Raw genomic sequence first — 21,354 nt, 5'->3', positions numbered from 1 at the left:
AAAGAATGGTAAGATATCTGTTCATCCTATAAAAGAACAGAAATATCTCATGTTACTTAGGTTACAAGTCCGTCATAGTATGTAATTTTAAACGTCAAAACCAACTGCTCACAAGTATGCCAAAGAACAAGAATTATTCAGCAAATTTTTCAAGAGTCAGTCACTATGCACAATTCTCAGAAGGAAAAAAGGCAAAATTTGTGTTATGAATTTATTAATTTTTCACCCAACTCCATTACCTGTTCTGAATTGTAAGTATGCATAGATACAACACAACACATTTTCATGAACTAAACAGGTATGTGTGCATTTTATATATATAGATAGATACACACACACACACACACACACACAGAGTAAGAATACTTTGCTAATTAAAAAGAATATGGACATTCAGTGCAAGTTATTATATGTTTTTCTCTATCCTGACTTTCTGAATGCACATCTAGGTATCTAGGTATCCAATGTAACATGTGCAGCCATGCATCAGCAGGCAGAGGTACTTGGCCAATTTTCTACGAAGCTCTATGCCAACACCTACATTGTACATAGTAAGGTCCCAAATGATTTCCTCAGTCCTTTCCTAACAAAATGAATATTGTAACAAAATTTAAGCCTGGTCTCTGTAATAAACATGTCCTATTACACAGTTGTACTGGGAATAAGCCAGAGGTAATCGGTTTACTGGCATTTATGCTAACTCTGGGCTTGTGTTGCAGTTAATTACAAGCCATTTTATGTAAACTGGATTCATTCTTTTCTATTTTAGATGGTTTTTCTTCTCTAGGTTTTTGGACTTGTATGGTAAATTATCCACAGTTGTGCTGTGCACTCTATGCATTTAATCCAAGGCCAATCGGAGATTTAGAGCAACAAACTCTTACATGCTCAGTCATATTTTTGCATGGATTTGCTCAGTTTCTAGTGGATACACCCCAGTGTTTCTACCAGAAGGTATCGCAGAGTGGATACATATAGGCCTAAAAGTTGAGTTGTTAATCAGAAAGATGAAATGCTTGTGCTATGCTATTTGGATACTGTAATCTACAGAAGGTGCATGTTTTCTATAGATTAAACAACACGTTTTTGATTTGGGAAGACAGAGGTAGGATAAATTACCACCAAATTAGAGAACTATGGCTGTGTGATTCATGTTGCTTGGATTTTTAGGCAACAACTGGACTAGTTGTAGTGAGTTTTCAGATTGGTTGACAGTGGTTTACTGTTGCATTCTAATTCCTTAACAAAAGAAGATAGGGGGGAGGGGGAGGGAAGAAAGAAAAAGAAAAGAAAAAAAACTCCAGTGCCAAAATCACACCCAGATGTTTCCTAACAGAATTTGTCAAGCTCTAAGGGAGGCAATCTCAAAAGTACTGCTATGAAATAATTACAAGGTAAAACGGCATCCCAAGAATTATAAAATTATCACAACATTCTCACGGTAGTACTGTTGTCCAGGCGCTGGGATCAAAAAGAAAGGTGTGGGTTTAGATGCAATGAATCCTCTTCTGTATACTCTCAAGCCAGAAACATGATGGGCAATCTCCACTTTAACTTTCCATGCTTTATTGAACTGGACAACATGAGTGGTGCATTTGAATTCTTAGTTACCTACATAATCCAGTTGTTTGCTTAGCTATTTATAGTCTATTATGAAAGCTGCAGCTTTCTGCTCATCTTAAAACAATCCAACTAGAATATATAGAATTATTCTCCTTCAATTCCATGATCCATTTATACAGCATTTTATACATTCAAAGCACTATACAAACAATAATTATTGAGATACATAAATATCAGTGATACTCGGTGAAAACAAGTTCATATAGGTGCCTGCAGGTTTATCAGCGTATAAATATTGATCAGTCTTTCTTATTAAAGATCTGGAAAATCCCACAAATCTTTTCCATTGCTTGCTTGCAGAAGTAATTCCTAATATTGTCATTACCCTAGTTTTTCTATTAGGTCATTTCTTGTCTGGCAGACATACCATGGCGAACAAACATATGTTTAGAGAGTTGGCAAATGGAAATTCTACTGGTCTTCTGCACTAACAAGAGCCCAAGCGCCATATTCAAGTAATCAAACTACAAAGAAATGGAACTTTAAAGATAGGGTTTTCAGAATTCTTGTGCTTTATTTCCCTTAGGCATGTTCTCTTTGGGTAATTGTCCTTACAATGGAACAGTCAACATCAAAACCAGAGTCTCCATTTAGAAGTCCACACATTATTACCATGAGTGACAACTTCTGGATAACAGATATGAGCCCAATCCTGCAAACACTTATACGTATGAGTATGTTTCCTTATTATTTATGTATCTGCGGGATCAGGCACTACTTTTGGTACAGTTAAGCAGGTGTGTTCCCCAGATCGTCAAAACAAATTCAGCAAATTGATTATTCTAGTTGAAAGAAAGTGAACGAACATTAGCCTGGCTTTTCTTGACAGGACAAGCCCTTCCATTTCCCAGGATATTTAATGGAAATTAGAATAATTAACAGCTTGATATGCTAGAGTAAATGTCTTCATCCAGAAGGCTTTTGAAATTTTAAGAGTTGCCCTATAGAAAGCACTGCAAAATATTGTTGATTAAAGCTAGACAAAACTACACACATACACAGCAGGGCCATGTACCCTTCATCGGCCTCCCTTGTAAGAAGCTTGCTTTGTTTGTTTTAAAAACAAATGTGAATTTCAGATTTAAAAAATCCACTCCTACTTTTGTAGGATGAGCTCTTAGAGAAAGGGAAATTATTATTTCTCCCTGTGTGTTGTCATCTGGTGGCGGTGTTTTGTTTTTTATGATGGTTAATTCCAAAATAACCCTTGTAACTTTTTAAAAGAAAGTTTCCCTCGCATAGAAATGTCATGCTGTGAGGAACAGGCAATGGTTTAATCCCATCATTCGTTACGTTTCCTGGACACAAGGCGGAGGAATAAAAAGAGAACTTTGTTCAGATTCATAAAACTCAGCATTTTCCTTCAGATGATAAATGGCTCAGCTTTTATTAATGCCTCTCTGTTCTGGCTTCTTGGCAAAAGGTCAGCAATTCCAGCCACACCCAACTCTGTTTTCTGATCCTGAGCAGAGGAGACTCTGGAATATTAACCACACCCTTTCTTTGTTATGGAGGAGAATGAGACTGAGTTGCTACTGCCCTACATGTCCACGCTATGGGTATAATGGAGTATTTTTGTAACCAGTTTGGGATGACAGGGTGGAGTTGTGTCCACAAGGCAGTTCTTTTCCCCACAACAAAAATACCATGCTGCCTAGCTGCATTTGTATCTGCATTCTGTGAAAACCTGGGCAACTACTCCACGGGGCCTCAGCAGGGATAGAACGCCTGCAAGACACTGAGAGGCACCAACAGCAGAGGTGGTTGGAAAAAGGGTTTTTCTCTGTGGGAAAATGTTGAGTTTTTGGTGAAAAGCTGAAAAATTACTTCAGCCAAAAACTGAAATATTTCAACATGGAAATGCCACTGTAACACGAGTTGCAGTTCAGGTGCATCATGCTCCCCATTCTCCATTGTAAACTGGGATCTCCAGTGGGATGACTACTCCCATAATGCAACAGTCTCCCCTCTTCGTGGGGGGAGATAGTGCATCAGAGTATTCAGATGCCCACTGTACATTATGGGAGATGAAGTGCAGCTGGGGAGCTTGGTCCATAGAGAACACTGGCACGAAGCACCCAAACGAGAACTCCCATGAGGCACTACAGATCAAAATATTTTGGTTTCCAGGACTTTTTTTTTTTTTTTGGACACTGATTCTAATTTTTCTGCAAAAAGTAGACATTTGTTACAACAACACCACCACCACCAGCACTATTGAAAATCTAATTTTCCATTAAAAACAGTTTCAATGGAAAAATTTCAACCAGCCCTAACCAGCAGCCTTGAACGCCTTCTTGCACAGAGAGCAGGGAAGACGGAAAACCTGTCAAACTGGTTACACAGGCACCGTTAGGACACAGCAAAAGAACAGTAATCAATTACTGGAAGACAATGGGCTCTCTAATAAAGGGGACGCATGGCTACCTACCACAGTTACTAGCCAAGGCCCTGATCCTGCAATCTGTTTAGTTTGTGCGTGCCACCACACCCATCAGCAGCGAACTGTAAGACTGGGGTACAGCTATTACCCTCGTGGCCATGGTCAGAGCTAACCAAACAACAAACTTGTTACTAACTCAGGTAGAAGTTGGAGGAGGAGCATAGGCAGGGCCTACGATACAGTAACATTTCAGCATCTTGACCATTTGCTATTTACTGCTCTGATTAGGCATGGTCACCTATTATCAAAGTTAGAATATCTGAATGGGAAAAGTCCAGTTCAGAGATTTAATTATACTCAGGGATGTGGTAACCACATAAAGGGCCATTTTCAATGCTGTAATGTTTTGTAGAGGCAACGGACACGGCACTAGACGGAGTCACAAGACCAGGGTTCCATTCCCAGCTCTGTCAGAGATCTGCTGTGTGACCTCTTCTTAATTTCTATTGTAAATTCTTTGGGGGCTGGGGCTGTCTCCCACTATACAGTTGTACAGCCCCTAGCATGACTGGGCCCTACAATCAGTTGGGACCACCACGTGCTAACTGAATGCAAATAATGAATCATCAAATTATGCAACAATAAAATGATGTTATTGTTTCCATTGCTGTATCACACTTTCCAATTGGGTCCCTTTACTTTTACAGCCAACATTTCAAAATATTAGACCATTTTTCTATGGAAAAAATGAATTCCCCCTTACCCTAGAAGACAAAAGATTTAAATGCACATTTTAATCGGTTTAATCATTTTTTTCGAAGTTCAGATTAATCCTTGGAAAGAAAAATGTGGATTTTTATAGACTAGCCCAACCTTCCTTTGCTAAAAACATTCAGATTTAATTACAAAACTTTATTCTCCTTCTAAGACTGTTCTACTGGCAGTCTTAAGTCTTTCTCTGCCAAGATTTCAATAGTGCAAGTCATGAAGAACACCCAAAATAAATGCCCTGGATTAAGGACAGTAAGTGGTAGGTCAAGATACCCAGCACCTATCCATATTATATCAGCTCTATCATTTGCAAGTATAATGACAGAGAGAGAGAGAGAGAGAGAGAGAGAGAGAGAGAGACCTATTTCCCCTACCTTTCGTCTTGATGGCTGTTTCAATGGCTGCAGCATCTCTGTCAGCATCAAAGTTGGCGTATGCCTTGACAGTGGCATATGCGCTCGGAGGAAGAGAATGCTGAGATTAAAAAAAAAAGCAAAATTAAAGTCTTATACTTAGCTTGTGGTTAATGTATTATTCCGAAAAGGTAAAGTATCATTGGGTCATATTTCCCCGCCCCCCAATATGCACATGTGGACAACCTATTAATATAACTGGAATTCAGCTAAGAGCCACTGCATTTGACCTTCTGAATGTATTACTGTTCCACGAATCTGCCCGCAGCCGTGCATCTGGCATTAGAGAAAGCACACACAAATGGGCATAACATCACTGGGGGTGGAAATCACACTGTAATTCTGAGGACAATTCACCCATTAAAGTTAAAATGTTAAAAACCTTAACAAATTGTGCTGGCTAGAATTCAAAGAAATTCATTCCATAAAGTCCATATGGAAAAATTTTAAAAAAAGAGTTGAGCCAAAATGACAAAAACCTGGAAAATTCAAATTTACAGCTGATATGAATTGAAGGCAGACTATCACTCATAATACTATGGTGGAGAAGGCAATCAGAATTAGTAGTGAATAAGTTATGTACAGTGGACCAAATTCTGTGCTCTACATAGCTGATGGATTTTACAGGATCAAAAAATTTCTCATTATTTTCAGGGTATATTGCATCTTGAAAGAACCCCAGTAATCACACAGGGAGCTTTGAAATGCCTGGGGCCTGATTTCTACCCAAATTCACCAGCAGGGGGCTCACATAATAGACAAAGGTTTTCAACACTTAAGACACTTACTTCCTTTGTACCTTCAAACTCTTTAAGCTCTCAACCTTTCCAGACCACTGTACCCCTTTCAGGTGTCTGGTTTGTCTTGCGTACCCCAAGTTTCCCCTCACTTAAAAACTACTTGCTTACAAAACTGGAGATAAAAATATAAAAGCAGTACAGTATTACTGACAAATTGCTTACTTTCTCTCGCTCTCATTTTTACCATATAATTATAAAATAAATCAACTTGAATATAAATATTGTACATTTCACCATATAGTACCTAGAGCAGTATAAGCAAGTCATTGTATGAAATTTGTACTGACTTCACTAGTGCTTTTTATGTAGCCTGTTGTAAAACTAGGTAAATATCTAGATGAGTTGATGTACCTACTCACTGGAAGACTTCTGCATACCCAAAGGGGTACATGTACCCCTTGTTGAGAACAACTGCTTTAAGGTCAAATTGTTAAAGAAGGGCATGTATACAAGGCATCACTGAAGTTGTCCACAGATGTGATACCCGCACAACTATCTACCCAGGATAAAAAACACTGGCATACACACTGTGCCCTCCTTTGAAAATCTGAGCTACACTGCAGAGACAGGGAAGCAAAAACATTATGGAAAAGAAACACCCATTTTTGCCCCTACTATTAACAGCCCTTTCAATCAAAACAGTCAGAATTTGGCCCAGAGCCACACCACAGGATGCATGATTTCCCAGAATCTATACATTTAACTGCCAACAACAGTAAATGGAAAAGCTTAATGCACTCCTGGAGAAATCTGTGTGCCTGAAAGATTCCTACCACAAAGCCCAAATGTTACACAATACACATTTGAAGGTTTCAGCTGATTAACTTGGCATAGTTGGATAACCTGGTACAGCTAGCCTGGGAGAGTTAGATTTGAAAAAGCAAGGTGAGAGATGGCACTTCGGTATCTCATTCCCTCCCTATGCATTGTGAGAGTCATTGGAACGGAATATTATGCTGACAAATGGTATCTGCAATGGAGAAAAAAATAGGGCCCATTTAAGTTTCAGGAATGTTTCTTCCTGAATTGCTCAGGCACGCAAAGCCATATGCTGCCCTTGGATATGCAAGTAGTTCCCACTGGCTTTCCATTGAATTTAACAGGTGTCTTGCTCATGCATCCAATGGTAGAATTTCAGCCCTAAAGTGTAAGCAACATGGGCAGTTTGAGTAAGACCAAAGCAGAGAATGAAATAATGCTTTTCACTTATACAGTGCCTTTCAACTGTGGATCGCCAAATGCTTCACAAAGGTAGTGCATTACAAAGGGGAAAATGAGGTTAAGGCCAACATTTCAGAAGTGATTAGTAATACTGAGTGCCTCAGTTTTTGGGTGTCCAGATTGAGAAATCTTCAAGGAGCCTAATTCTCAGAGGGGGAGGGTGCTCAACATTTGTCAAAAATCAGGGTCTCTTAAAGATAGCCGACACTGGGAACCCAAAATCAATAGTCGCTTTTGAAAACTGTGGCCTAAACAACTCGCTGAAAATCACATTGAGTCAGTGGCAGAGTCATGAATAGAATCCAGGTTTCTTGACTCCCAGTGCTCTCCCCTAACCACAAGACAAAGCTGCCTCTGAAAACTTTGTGGTAGGACACAGACTCTACCAGCAGTCATGGAGTTAACTTCAGCTCAGCTTCCTCCTTCCAGAGCATATATAGGATAAGACTGAGATACTGTAGGGCTGGAGAGAGCAGCCAAATCAAGTTCCACAGGAGAAACCAGGACCATCCTTAAGAGCAGTTGCTTCGGAGATGGGTGTTATTATGCCTTTGACCAAGGGGGCCTCCTCACACAGGGAGTTATTCTGAATAGCTATTCCTGATTAACTCCACATGTGGATGCTCTTATTCCAGAATACAAGTGCCTTATTCTAAATTAGGCTACGTCTACACTACGGGGTGGGGATCGATTTCAGATACGCAAATTCAGCTACGGGAATAGCGTAGCTGTATTTGACATATCTGATCCGACTTACCCCGCTGTGAGGACGGTGGCAAATCGACCACCGCGGCTCCCCCGTCGACGGCGCTTACTCCTACCTGGGCTGGTGGAGTACGCGCGTCGATTCGGGGATCGATTATCGCGTCCCGATGAGACGCGATAAATCGATCCCAGAGAGATCGATTTCTACCCGCCGATCCGGGCGGGTAGTGAAGACAAGCCCTTAGTTTTGTGGGTTAAGCTAATTTGGAATAAGGCATGCTTAGTCTGGAATAAGTTTCCACACAGTTAATCAGGAGCAGTTAATTCACTTTGAAGTCACATTTCCCTCATTCTGGTTTAACTTTCATGTATAGAAAAACCTTTTCTCCCTACAGGTCTGAGGCAATAGGCACAAATATCACTGTCTGGACCACATCAGACCAATCTGTTCCATTCCTTTTGGTGTAAATAGTGCCCTCTGCACACCCCAAGAGGCAAATATCCCTTTGGGGGAAATGAGTGCAGGAAAGACTTATTTTGGTTTGTTAGTGTTAGCTAACTGGCTGAATTGCTCTACCAGGTTGACCAGCGCAAATAATTAAAATTCAACAATTTATTCAACTGTTCTAGCCTCTTTTAGTGCTTGTGGAATATTTGAGAGCAGCATAAAATCCTCATGAACCAGAGAGCATAGAGGATGCACAGAGTTTTACAGGGATCCTCTGGGTCAGTTAAATGCACAATAAGTCCCCAAAGGTGGCATGTGAGGTCTCTGAGAGACAGCAGCTCACTAGTCATCCGAATCATTGTGAAACATCTGTATGGATAACATTTAAGAAGTTACGTATCTACACTGGAAATTATGTTCTTGAAGCCTTGAAATTAGAGGTAGGTCACCAGGAGGTGACACTCCTTCGACAGGTTCTGTTCTGGCAGCGGGCAATAGACGTTTATCTTTCTGTCTGGTCATTGTGGCTCACAATGAGTCTATTTACGTACTGAGCCACCAGATAATCAAGATTGTGAAATCGACAAGCGATTGTGAAATCTATACCAAGGAGCACAGAGCAAGAGGGTATCTGGCTGATGAATAAAGATCAAAGGACTGTTTTGGTATATCGGGGGTTGCAAAGAGACACCCAGGAGCCTTCAGAGAAGCTGGCAGCACATTTTGTCTCATGATAAATAAATAAATAAAGGAACACATCCAGGTCTAGTTGAAAAAACATTGGAAGGATTTTGGGGTGACCCTTGATCTATAAGAAATGAAAATATTCATTACGTCTAGGTTCTAGAATGCAGCCAATGAATTTTACGTTTCCATTACTTCTGCTTGACATCATTTGAATTTTTTCTCTTTATTAAATAAACTGCTGCTTGTTTTCACTATAAAGATACCTAAGTGCAGTGTGTTGAGCGGAGCAGTGATCTGAGTAAGTGATCTCAGTGAAACTGGAGTGTGCTGCTTCTTTCGGAGCAGCAAATCTCTGAATATTGTGAATAGCCAGTGGACCAGGGGCTGGACACTCAATGGAGATGCTCAGAGGGCTCAGGGGTTGGAACATCCTATCCATAACCTGCAGAGAGACAGCAGAGTCTGTGTAGGGAGCGGAGCATTGTGTTGACCAAGACCGGTGGAGTCAGGACTGACCTAGAGCAAGCACAGACAAGGCTCTCTCACACTAAGGGCAGATGGTAGCAAGGTGCCTCACAACCCCAAGAAGTGTCACAGTATTCATTACTTGAAATTACCTGATTTTGGGGGGGGGGGTCTGGTTGAGGGTTAATTTTAATGTTTGGTTTGACTTGACAATTCTCTGCTATGATTTAGGATTTCAGTTGTATTGGTTAGATGTGAATGGCCAAAGGAAGTTTTTTTATGAGTCAACTGAATATTTTTGCAGTATTAACCCAGCTCTACTGCTTACTTGCATTAGGAGCAAGCGCCAAAAATAGGCAAAAAAGTTTGTAGTTACACAATACAGCTCTGCAAGTACCAGCCATGAAAATGTACCCAGCCAGAAGAAGGTAGTCAGAACTGCAGAGCTGGGATTCACTTCCTCCCTGATTACAATCATAGGCAACCACAAATTCATGGCACAATATTCTGCTATTACATTGTCATAGCATCATCATGTACCATTGCAACTGAATCATGGAGCACACATGAAAGCCACAGGTGGCTCTCTGGGACTGCTCCACTAATACCCTAGGACAAATGCAGACATGGGGTAAGCTAACATCCATGGCCTCATGCTAGACCTGGTAGAATATTGTCCGAACTCTTGTACATGGGGGCGGGGGAGGAGCAGGGAATTGTTTTGTTTTGTACAGAAAATGACTTTGGGGGAGAGAATGGAATTTTTTTTTGGAGGGAGGGGGAATAAATCTGGTGTTTTGACCAAAAAAACCCACCAATATTGAACATTTTTCTAATCTTCAACTTTCAGTAACCAAAAACTGAAAAATTTCAGTTTTTCAAATTTTTTTTGTTTTTTCAGCAAAAAGCTGAGCATTTCTGACATAAATGAAAACGTTTCCATTTTCATCAAAAAATTATGTAGGAAAAAAAGCCATTTCCTAACTTACACCACTTATACACCAACTCTGGAATTGGCCCAATCTCCGTCTTTTTCTCTTTCTTCTCCACCTCTCGTTGTTTGGACGGCGTAAACTATGGGGGCATTTCTCTCCCCTTCCTGCTTCTAACGCTCTTGTCCATTTGGAGAGGCAGGGAGGAGTCACACCAACTCTTGTCTGTCTGCTCAGTGTTCCCTGCGTTTAACATGTCAAGCAGCACCAGTACCACACCATCAGCTTTGGAGAAGCCTTAATTAAATCCCAGGACTCCTCAAAAGATGTGGGTGGTGCCCTATGGGTCACATATGTCTCTAGCACCAGAGATGGAGTATCACCGACCTAGCTTTTAGTCTGGGTCAGTTCAAGTATGTGGAGTTTTATAGCCTCACCTTACAATCAGTACAGTTCAGTCTCAACCCTAACAAAGGCATCTTGGAAAGGAAACAAGACAGGCATTTAAGAGAAAGTCATACCAAATCTCTTTTCTAGCTCCTCAGTGATACTTACATCTCCCTCAAGGCTGAGCTTGCCTAGAATTTCATGAACCGTGGACATCTTGAAAGGAAACTGGAGGGGGGAAAAAAAAAAAAAAGAAAGAGACTTCATAAACATTTTTTTTTTTACCAACATGCTACAGCAATTAAACTAGCCCTGTTATACCATCGCACCGAAGTTGGGACAATCCAGCAAAACAGGGGAGGCCAACCTGAGCCTGAGAAGGGGCCAGAATTTACCAACGTACATTGCCAAAGAGCCACAGTAATAAGTCAGCAGTCCCGCATCAAAACACCCCCCACCCATTCCCAGCACCTCCCATCCACCGGCAGCCCTGCTGATCAGCACTTCCCCCTCCCTCCCAGTCAGCTGTTCCATGGCATGCAGGAGGCTGGGGGGGGAGGGGCAAGAGTGAAGGCATGGCAGGCTCAGGGGAGGGTGTGGAGTGGGGGCAGGGCCTGTGGCAGAGCCGGGGTTGAGCAGTGAGCACTCCCCGGCACATTGGGAAGTTGGCGCCTGCAGCTCCAGCCCCCGAGTCAGTGCCTATACAAGGAGCCGCATATTAACTTCTGAAGAGTCGCGTGTGGCTCCGGAGCCACAGGCTGGCCACCCCTGCAGCAAGAGCTGAAGTAACAAGTAAGGGAGTATCTCAAGAGTATACAGTAAATGGCACACATCACAACTGGATAGGAATTGGTCTTCACTCTCCTATATGGCAGTAAGTGACTATTTTTACTCTAATCACTTTTGCTGATGTCCACTTTTAAATTTCAGTCAATAAGTTTCAGGAATGCAGTGATGTTGCCTAAATTCCTCCCGTTTACACCCCTCAAAAAAAATTCTCCTCCTCACGATGATTTAGGACCATCCCAGTCAAACAATACTACTACCCAGGCAAAGAAACCAGACTTGTCAGGTCTCCAGTAAGTCAAAGAACTCCTACCAAAAAAAACAAAACAAAACAAAAAACAAACCACCACCCAAAAACCAAAAAACCCTCAAACACATTTCAAAATCAATACCACTCATCAACTGAGGGCCATTTCCTAAAAATCTGATCTGAGTCATGACTCTAATTAATGACTGCTTTACTAGAATACCACCACACTAAGGATATTAGATTAATGATTTTTTGAACACACAGACACTGATTAACTTTTTTTTTTTTAGTATCAACAAATTTCTTTTGAGAAACTGTACCCTGAGTCGGCCCAGACAACTGCCAAAAAGCAATTTAAAACAACTGCTTTAGGTGAATGATCTGCAACTCAGAGGCTAAATTCCTCAATCACAAGTCTTGAAATGGCCTCTGTGAATTTAAGTTATTTGTATTTTACAGAAGCAGCTGATGTTATTTGATCTGGAACACTTGAGCCAGAACACTTGCCTAACTTTGCTACTTTGCATTTGAGTGGCTAAACAGTTTCTAATATTGCTACTAAAAAAATAAAAATTACAAGCCAGGGGCACAAATACAGGTCTGTCGCATCTTACGCGCATTTAACATGTGCGATTTCAACTTTACGCGGTTGGGGAAAAAAAAGAGAAAAACAACAATTTTAATACTATACCGGTAGTGCGGATGATTCCGCCCGCCATTGAACTCAGTGGAATTTTGACTATACGCGGTTTTCGCTTTACGCGCTAACCGCGGAACGGAACCCCCGCGTAAGATGAGATAGACCTGTAGTGATTAGCAGCATGAGTATCTGATCACAAATAATAAGGACCCCATCAAAATACAGACCCCAAAAGGAACAATGCAATGGAGTAAGATAATCTGCATCACTGTGGGGCATAGCTTCCGTGGCCAAAAAGCTTATCCATTTCACATCATAGCCAAGGCAACAACTTCCTTCTCAGCAATACTTGGTGATGGAAACTAAGCTTGCTGAAATTTTAAAGTTCCAAAGAATATTGTTTTTTAAGCATCTAATAGGATCAGACTTCCAGATGTATGAAAAATAAGCCTAATGTGCATAGATCCTATAAACTACAAAAATGAACATTTCAATTGAACAAGCTGATGCCACTATACCATTTTTCCCTGACAAGTTTAGTCTCTTTGCCTGGGTAGTAGTATTGTTTGACTGGGAGGGTCCTAAATCATCATGAGTAAGAGTAAGAGGAGGAGAATTTTTTCAAGGGGTGTAAACGGGAGGAGTTTGGGCAACATCACTGCATTCCTGAAATTCTGGCAGGAAGGTAGGCGCTCCCAAATTCCACTAGCAAGGAGAGAAATGTAGCCATTTGTGTCACCTTCTGATGGTGCCACTGAAACAAGCATTAACTATTCATCAGTTAAAATTGAAGGTTGCCTTCCAAGGACTCCATCACCAAGAAACCTAGTGGAAATGTCAAACAGGGAAAAGGAACTAGCTAGATTAGACAGAGGCATTTCTGCTAATAGGTGAGAAATGTTCCCCTGCTAATACCACTAATCTTAGACATTACGCAATGTTAAGGTGTTGGAAACTAGACATTTGCATGTTTAGACCAATAGCATTGCCTGTACATCACCCGCATGCACAAATTTAGCACACATAGGATCAGGATATTTGTCCTCAGTACACCGGACCAAAAAACTGAACGAGAATATATTCAACCTCACTCTGAATTCCTCCCTCCCTCCCTCTTGAGTCCTCAGCAATGCTCCTGCTGCCAGTTCTCCCCTTCCCATTACCTCACTCCCCCAAACCATGTCCCTGCTCCCAGACACCCTACCCTGCCCATGTCCTTTCAGTCAGTCTTCCAACTGCCAGCCCCACACTCAAGAGTCAGATGGGGAGCCAATCGCTGAGAGGCAGCTCAGCTGAGAGGGTCCAGGAGTTCCAAACAGGAGAGATATGCAGTGGGACTCCCTCTAGAAGAATTCTCATCCACTTCCAAATTGCTGGAAACTCTCCCTCATCCTTGAGCTAGTATATCCCAACCCCTTACAATACAGTACCCAGTTTCCAAGTGTGGCTCTCTTGAAAACAGATGAGAGTTCTAAGAGTCGATACCAAGCAAAGAACAACCCTCTCTGTCACGCAGGGTCATCAAAAGATGGGATGAGCAGATACAATCAGCCAGTGCTGCTAAAGAACATGATGAACTTGTCAGGAAAACATTCAAAAGAAAATAAGCATTGGTCCCTAGATACCTTTGCAGTACTATATGGTATTGCTGAAAAAGGGGGCCCAGTGTAATAAGAAATAAGGCTTTACATTTTTTAATACAAAAATAAAACCTACGTCTGCCCATATCCCCCCAAGCACCATATTGTTAGCGAAAGTATTATATTTGGCTAAGGAGACGACATCATGAATGTTTATTTTTCTTCAGCCCCCCTACTTGTCAAATGCTTTTTCTTCTACATTGCTTGAGTTAAAGACAGAACTGAACAGAACTGCCCCAGCTGTTCTACAGCTGTCCAGGCTAGATTTGCTTATTGTGATGGTTACAATTTTGTAACCATGAAGAATGATTTTCCCTTCCTTCCAAACTTGTCTTATTTCCCATCAATGTCTTTGATAAAACAATATCAAATGGAATGCTGTACAGTATGTACTCCAGGTATCAGTCCTTTTTAAATTAGAAAATGTATTGTGACAGACCCAGACCAGTGGGGTACAGGAGTCTGGTAGAGGGCAAATATACTGGTCACTGGATGAGTAGTTTTCTGTTCCCTGAGTGACCAGAGCAGGGGCTGCACTAGAGTAATCAGGAACCTGCTAGAACCAGTTAAGGCAGGCAGGCTAATTAGGACACCTGGAGCCAATTAAGAAGAAGCTGCTAGAATCAATTAAGGCAGGCTAATCAGGGCACCTGGGTTTTAAAAGGAGCTCACTTCAGTTTGTGGTGCCAGTGTGAGGAGCTGGGAGCAAGAGGGCAAGGAGCTGAGAGTGTGCTGCGCTGCTGGAGGACTGAGGAGAACAAGCGTTATCAGACACCAGGAGGAAGGTCCTGTGGTGAGAATAAGGAAGGTGTTTGGAGGAGGCCATGGGGAAGTAGCCCAGGGAGTTGTAGCTGTCATGCAGCTGTTACAGGAGGCACTATAGACAGCTGCAGTCCACAGGGCCCTGGGCTGGAACCCGGAGTAGAGGGTGGGCCCGGGTTCCCCCCAAACCTCCCAATTGACCTGGACTGTGGGTTCTTCCAGAGGGGAAGGTCTCTGGGCTGTTCCCCAACCCACATGGTGAATCTCTGAGGCAAGAAAATCCGCCAATAAGCACAGGACCCACCAAGATAGAGGAGGAACTTTGTCACACTATTAATTGTTATAACAGTAAATAGTAGGAACACTATTGTATTATTTCACTTAACATAGCTACTGTAATCTCATCCATATATAACCTGTCCTAGCTTGTGTTAAGTGTCTGTAAAGCTTGTATGCTTATAAGCACCCAGAACATTAAGAATCCTTAAATCGTCTGTAGCAATCTAGGTGAGAAAAGAACAAAGTTTAAACTCCACTCATTTGCCTATGGAATAATTAAGATATAGTATCTAAGGGAGGAAGTTTGGGATAACATCAACTGCATTGAAATAATCAGTCTCAGGACAGAAATCCAGAACAATCCAGGTCCAACCCTCTAAAAAGAGGCAACAGAGAGAAAGCCTTAAGGTCTTGCACAAGCCTTAATCACGAGGATTGTGATATGGCAGTTACATTATGAAAGCTAAAGTACTTGTTCGTTCTTAATAAAAGTAAATGTTACAAACAAGGCAATCTTTGTACTGATGATCAATTTTAGAGCATCTTCAAGACATGTGACTAAGAAATCCTTTGGTCTTGCATGCCACAAAGAACTAAAAAGCTCCACTGAAAGCTGAAGTGAATGCATTTGCAGTATAGTCTTTCACACAGCAACAGTTGCCAGACAGTTTTTTGCAAGCCTGCCATTTCTAAATCAAATAAAAACCACATTGAATCAGGCTTGTTGGAACAGAAAACTTGAACGGAGTCCAGTAACTGAGCTAACACACCCTCTTGTACAGATGAAAATGGTATGGTCATGGAGTTACCAAATAATGCTATAGCAACCAAAAGCCAATCAGAACCAGGTTTAGTGCAGATCAAAAGAAAACTGGCAGCATAATGGGGATTTCTGTAAAATCAAGGTTGCAGAGAAAGATCTTCAATTACAGAATAAATGTGTAGATAGTCACAAGTTCCTTCATTAGAATTTTGGCCCCATTTCTGTCAAGATACTCTCACGGTCCTCAAGTAAACCCTCTTGTTACTGGTGAAGTTCTGACTAATACTGTTTGGATTTGGATGTATTTAAAATAAAAACCACATGCACAGTCTTGCTTTTTCTTAAACTGGAAGGAATCTGGGCCTCTGTTCCCAAACCTTTAAGACTTCATACTTGTAGACAAGCCCAAGCAATTTGTTTTTCTTCAGAAGGCTATCATGTGATCCTGAATCAGAATTTCACTATTTCTTTATTTTAATAATACACAGAAAAGTGAGAGATCTCAGTTATTCTTTGCTGAGAGAAGACACAGTTCAGATACTTGCAGGTCAATTGCTCACACTGTTATTGGCCTGTGTCTAATCCCTCACCCACGTAACAACGATCAGGCAATTTGGTGATAATGCTATAGCAGCTAATGTTGATTTAGAGACAGCCTCAGATCTCTTGGTTTCTGAGCACAGTTCAGATGTGTCATGAAAGAAAATATGCATAGGTTCCAGGGAAAAAAATGCCTGATAACTAAACAAGCAGCAATCATTATGTGAGGAGACAGCTAACCTATTGTCCTAGCCTGAAAACGTGCTCCACTTTTATGGATGACAGGGAACGGTGTTTCCAGGCTTATGGAGCAAAGAAATAGAGAATAGAAGCTCTTACAATCAAGAGCCCATTTGGTTTAAGTCTTCCAACCAAGACAGGGTGTGGCAACAGAGGAGCTTTGCTCCAGAGGCTAGGGGAAAGTGTGGAGGAGGAAGAAAAGTACCACAAAAAAGTAAAGGAACAGAATGTCTTTGAACTGAATAGAACAAGGACCGAAAGTCACGTATTTGAACACGATGGTAACTGGAAATACAGCAGGTCAGGCTGTGTCCCCAAGCTGTGCCCCAGAGCTTAGGAGGGCAAATGAAGGCCCTGTCTGGGCCATGAATTGATTAAACTTGAAAGGAAACGATTTCATTGGCCATATGTGAAAAACATTATTTTGATCTATTAACAATGCACAATATTTTAAGACTCACTCTCTTCCAGGGGTCAATACTACATAAACCAGGGGCTACAGATGTTCCATTTCAGGAATATGCCAACTGCCTATACCATACATGAGTGCTTAACCAACAGTAAAGCTAGGACTTCTCTAGATCTATATTTAAAATAGAATATTCCTGAGATTCTGCAGGAAAACCTATTAAAAACCATTCCATAAAAGAGCAACTAGAAAAATACGCTCACTGGGGCTGTTCAGTACCACCAAACCAAGCAACAGAAGTAACACAAATCCTGCAACATCAACCCAAGAAGGAAATCTCTGTCCTACCACAGACCTACCCTGCAGAGCCCACTTAACTTAGGCTATGTCCTCACTACGGGGGGGGAGGGGTGATTTAAGATACGCAAATTCAGCTACGCGAATAGCGTAGCTGAATTCGACGTATCGGAGCCAACTTACCCCGCTGTGAGGATGGCGGCAAATCGACCTCCGCGGCTCCCCCGTCGACGGCGCTTACTCCTACCTCCGCTGGTGGAGTACAAGCGTCGATTCGGGGATCGATTGTCGCGTCCCGACGAGACGTGATGATTCGATCCCCGAGAGATCAATTTCTACCCGCCAATTCAGGCGGGTAGTGTAGACGTAGCCTTAGTAAACGGACAAGCAGGCAGTGTCCACATATAGGACTAAGTGCATCTTTCAGCTGAACTCTCTCAATGGCATAGAACATTAACCTTGAGTAACTATGTTACCTCTTTCAGTCTTCACTTATTTCCACGTACAAAAGTGCTCTTTATTCAGAGTCCTAATGCATACAGTTTCAATAGTTTTATGACTAGTGAATCCTAAACTGTACTGTAACTGTCCAGTAATGAGCCAAATCTGTACATGGCCTCCCTGAGAGCACCCTAGTATTCCTCCAGTTATAGTCCTTGCCCACGGACAGCAGGGGTAGTGCAAAACCTACCCACAAGGCCCAAAGAACAGCACAACCTCAGCAATTTTGCTAATGGGAGGGAAATGGAGCATAAAACAGAACTGCACCTCAGCCACACTACAGTGCTCCATGGCAGACAGCACATATATCTGCATGGTGGGGGGAAGAAGGTATAAGAGGAGAAGTGAGGCTCAGCTATGGAGAGTCATTATCTAAAGCTACCTGTATAGGAAGGCTGTAGGGGCAGAAATTGCTAGAATAGCTGCAGTAGCACTGCTCCACCACGCCCTGAGAAAGCTAGAGTGAGTATTCCATTTTCTGTAACCCAGAGCCCCACAAGTGGGGCCCATTTACTCAGGTTATGCACCAGGGTCACACTTTGTTCTGTTGTGTCTAACATTAGCTTAGTTATACCTGAATGAAACTTGCATTTAAACTGAAAGTTAAAAGCTCAGCTGATTGTCTAAAATAAATCTTCTCTGCAAAGCTTCTGGTCGAAAAGTGAATTTTACCTATGGCAAAACCACTCATTCATTCAAACAGCCTTAATGTACTTTAACAGGGGAAGAAAAGAGAGTTAGTTCTTAAGTGACTTCTTAGTAGTTTGGGACCAACTCCTCCTGGTAGGGGTTATTAAACGAACCTCCTTTTTCTCCACCCCAGAAAAGGATAATGTTGAGATATAAATATGGTAGTTTCATACTAACAAGTTTAAAAACAGGACTTGATCTGATCATCTGAAACCACCGGAATGTGCAACAAAATACTGAGAATCACCTTAAAAGGGGGGGGGGGGGAGAACAGTGCAGTAAAAATTTAAAAAAAAAAACCAAAGCGGGGAGGGGGAAGAGACACTCTACCCGCTGGAGGCCACACCCAACATTGCAGTCTGGCTCATTCTCTGATTAACAGCCATGGCATCTAACAGTCTAGCAAAGCTTCTGGTATTTGCAGCATAAGCAATTGTGTTAATTACTTTATTACAGGTGCTAGTTACTGCCTCCTAAGGCTGTTTTATGCAGCCCCTCTCCCCTCCCTCTCCCTGGAATTCACCGCCAGCTACAGTTACCTTAAACCTCCTCCTGGCCCCCTTAAAATAAGTTTCATCTTGCACATCAGAAGCAGAGGCGGGGTGTGTCCCTAGCAGAGGAAACTGCTGTGCTTTTCCTAGCCCTACACTGCCCAGCTCCCCTGCACATACTAGGCAGGGAAACTTTCTTGCTCCGAGAGCTTTGCTCAGCGAGTCTGTTTCAAATACAAAAACTTTCAGAAACAACGTCTGCCAAAGGAGCCGCCTCGTTCAGCGGCAGTCCCCCGGGGAGCTTTTCTTAGCTAACCCCCCTCGCCCCCCCGCTCGCACCTAGTGAATGCCCAGGCGGTGCTAGCCCCCCTGCAGGGGGTAGCATTGGCAGCCAAGCAGGGGGAGGGGGGCACTTACCTGGGGCAAGGCACAGGCTGCGCCGGGCTCCTCAGGACTCAGAGAGGGAGGATGGTGGCAGCTTGGGTGGGGATTTTGTACAGAGCCACATCTACAGTCTAGCCTAGTCCCACCCCCTGGCACTCCCCAGCCTCTCCCCCGCCCCTCACCCAGCCTGCGGCAGCCTGACGAGAGGCGCCCCACCCACCCCAGGCTGCCTCTGACTCATCTGCCTTTTGACTCACGCTGGCTGGGCACACCAGGGTTTAGCAACCTCGGGCGGGGCGGGGAGGGGTGGTAGCTGCCCGCAGATAGGGTGGGCATTACACAGCATCGAGCCCTCGCCTCCTACTGCCCCAGCCCGTTGGTTGCTTTGGGCTGCAGAGGAGTTATGGTCACACATTGGCACTCTTTGTTCCTGAGCTAAATCTCGATCGTGTCCAGGCTGCACAGACTCCCCTTCTCTCCAGCGCACTGCAGCCTCTCACAGGAAAGGCACGTCTCCAATACACGTCAGGGCACTCGGGCGGTGTCAGCCCTAGATCTGAACCATGCACTGAGTACCCTCAGCTGGTGCCTGCTGTGTGAAGCACAGAGGGGGAGATAGTCTCCCTCCACCCTCAAGGAGTTCACCAGGCTATTCTTTAGAATGCCCAGCTCTTAGAGAGCACTTTCCATCCATAGCTTACAAAGTACTTTATAAAGGATGTCAGGCTAGGTATACCCATTTTACATATGAGGAAACTGAGGCACAGGTTGGTGCTGACTTGCCCAAGATCACTAGCTCAGCTGGGACTAGAACCCAGGTCACAATAGTCCCACTCCAGTGCTCTAGGCCACAAAGTTGCTAACAGATGATTTAGCTATAGGAGTAACACTTACTGCATTAAGTATCAGAGGGGTAGCCGTGTTAGTCTGAATCTGTAAAAAGCAACAGAGGGTCCTGTGGCACCTTTAAGACTAACAGAAGTATTGGGAGCATAAGCTTTCCTGGGTAAGAACCTCACTTCTTCAGATGCAAGTAAGTACTTACTGCATTGTTACCAGCTTTGCCTGTTACTTTGGGGTATGCTCATTTATTAGGGTTACTCTTTAGGGGGGTGGGGTTCTGTACTTCTATCAATGTGTCACTTGTGTTCTCATACCAGCTCTACTTCTCCCTGCTGCAGGTTCCCTCCCAATGGAGCTATCCTGCAGGACCTAAGTTCCCCAGGACTGGGTTCTTCCAGCCCCAGAATCAGACAAACACACACTAACAGAGCACATCTGAGAGGACCGGGTGGGTACTGCACCCTGGTTCCCCAAGAACACAGAGCTGCTAGGTAACAGCATGATGAGGCCCGTTATGCAAGTGATTAAGTTCTATTCTCAAAGTCTTTTGCACCATGTCTACACTAGCACTTTTGTGGATAAAACTTCTATAGGTCACAGGTGTGAAAAAAAACCACACCCCTGACCGACAAAAGTTTCTTCAACAAAAGTGCCAGTGTGGGCTGCACTATGTTCGTGGGAGAGCATCTCCCAACCACATAGCTACCACCACTCGTTGGAGTGGTTTAATTATACCGTTAGGAGAGCTCTCTTCCACCAGCATAGAGAAACACCACAGCACACCTTACAGCAGTGCCGCTGTAAGGTCCGTAGTGTAGACATAGCCTTACAATCATCCAGTTAAAGTTTGGTGCATTCACACTAAAAGACTTCGCAAAACTGTATTTTAAAGAGGCATTGAGAGAGACAGAGGTCATCTGGCAGACAAGGAAGGAAAGGAGTGTGAAATGGCATAGGATTTTGTTACTAATGTTATATAAATTTTATAATAAACTTTCATTAGA

At 42.8% G+C, this 21,354-nt stretch overlaps 1 protein-coding gene across 2 annotated transcripts in view; it reads right to left on the bottom strand.

The window, feature by feature from the left end:
• The window catches only part of ANXA2 (annexin A2), a 48,537-nt gene extending 28,891 nt beyond the window's left edge, over positions 1 to 19,646 (bottom strand). For both annotated transcript variants that reach the window (XM_024219327.1, XM_024219326.1), the window contains exons 1-3: positions 19,541 to 19,646; positions 11,004 to 11,063; positions 5,152 to 5,251 (exon numbers count right to left, since the gene is read on the bottom strand). In XM_024219327.1, coding sequence (XP_024075095.1) covers positions 5,152 to 5,251; positions 11,004 to 11,051 — 148 coding nt within the window. In that variant the 5' untranslated portion in view covers positions 11,052 to 11,063; positions 19,541 to 19,646. The remainder of the gene's footprint in view (positions 1 to 5,151; positions 5,252 to 11,003; positions 11,064 to 19,540) is intronic.
• Positions 19,647 to 21,354: the final 1,708 nt, after the last annotated feature.

The sequence above is a fragment of the Terrapene carolina genome, unplaced genomic scaffold (genome assembly GCF_002925995.2).
Source record: "Terrapene carolina triunguis isolate 2854851 unplaced genomic scaffold, T_m_triunguis-2.0 Scaffold67, whole genome shotgun sequence".
NCBI lineage: Eukaryota > Metazoa > Chordata > Testudines > Emydidae > Terrapene > Terrapene triunguis.
This window is presented reverse-complemented; position numbering and strand designations above follow the sequence as displayed.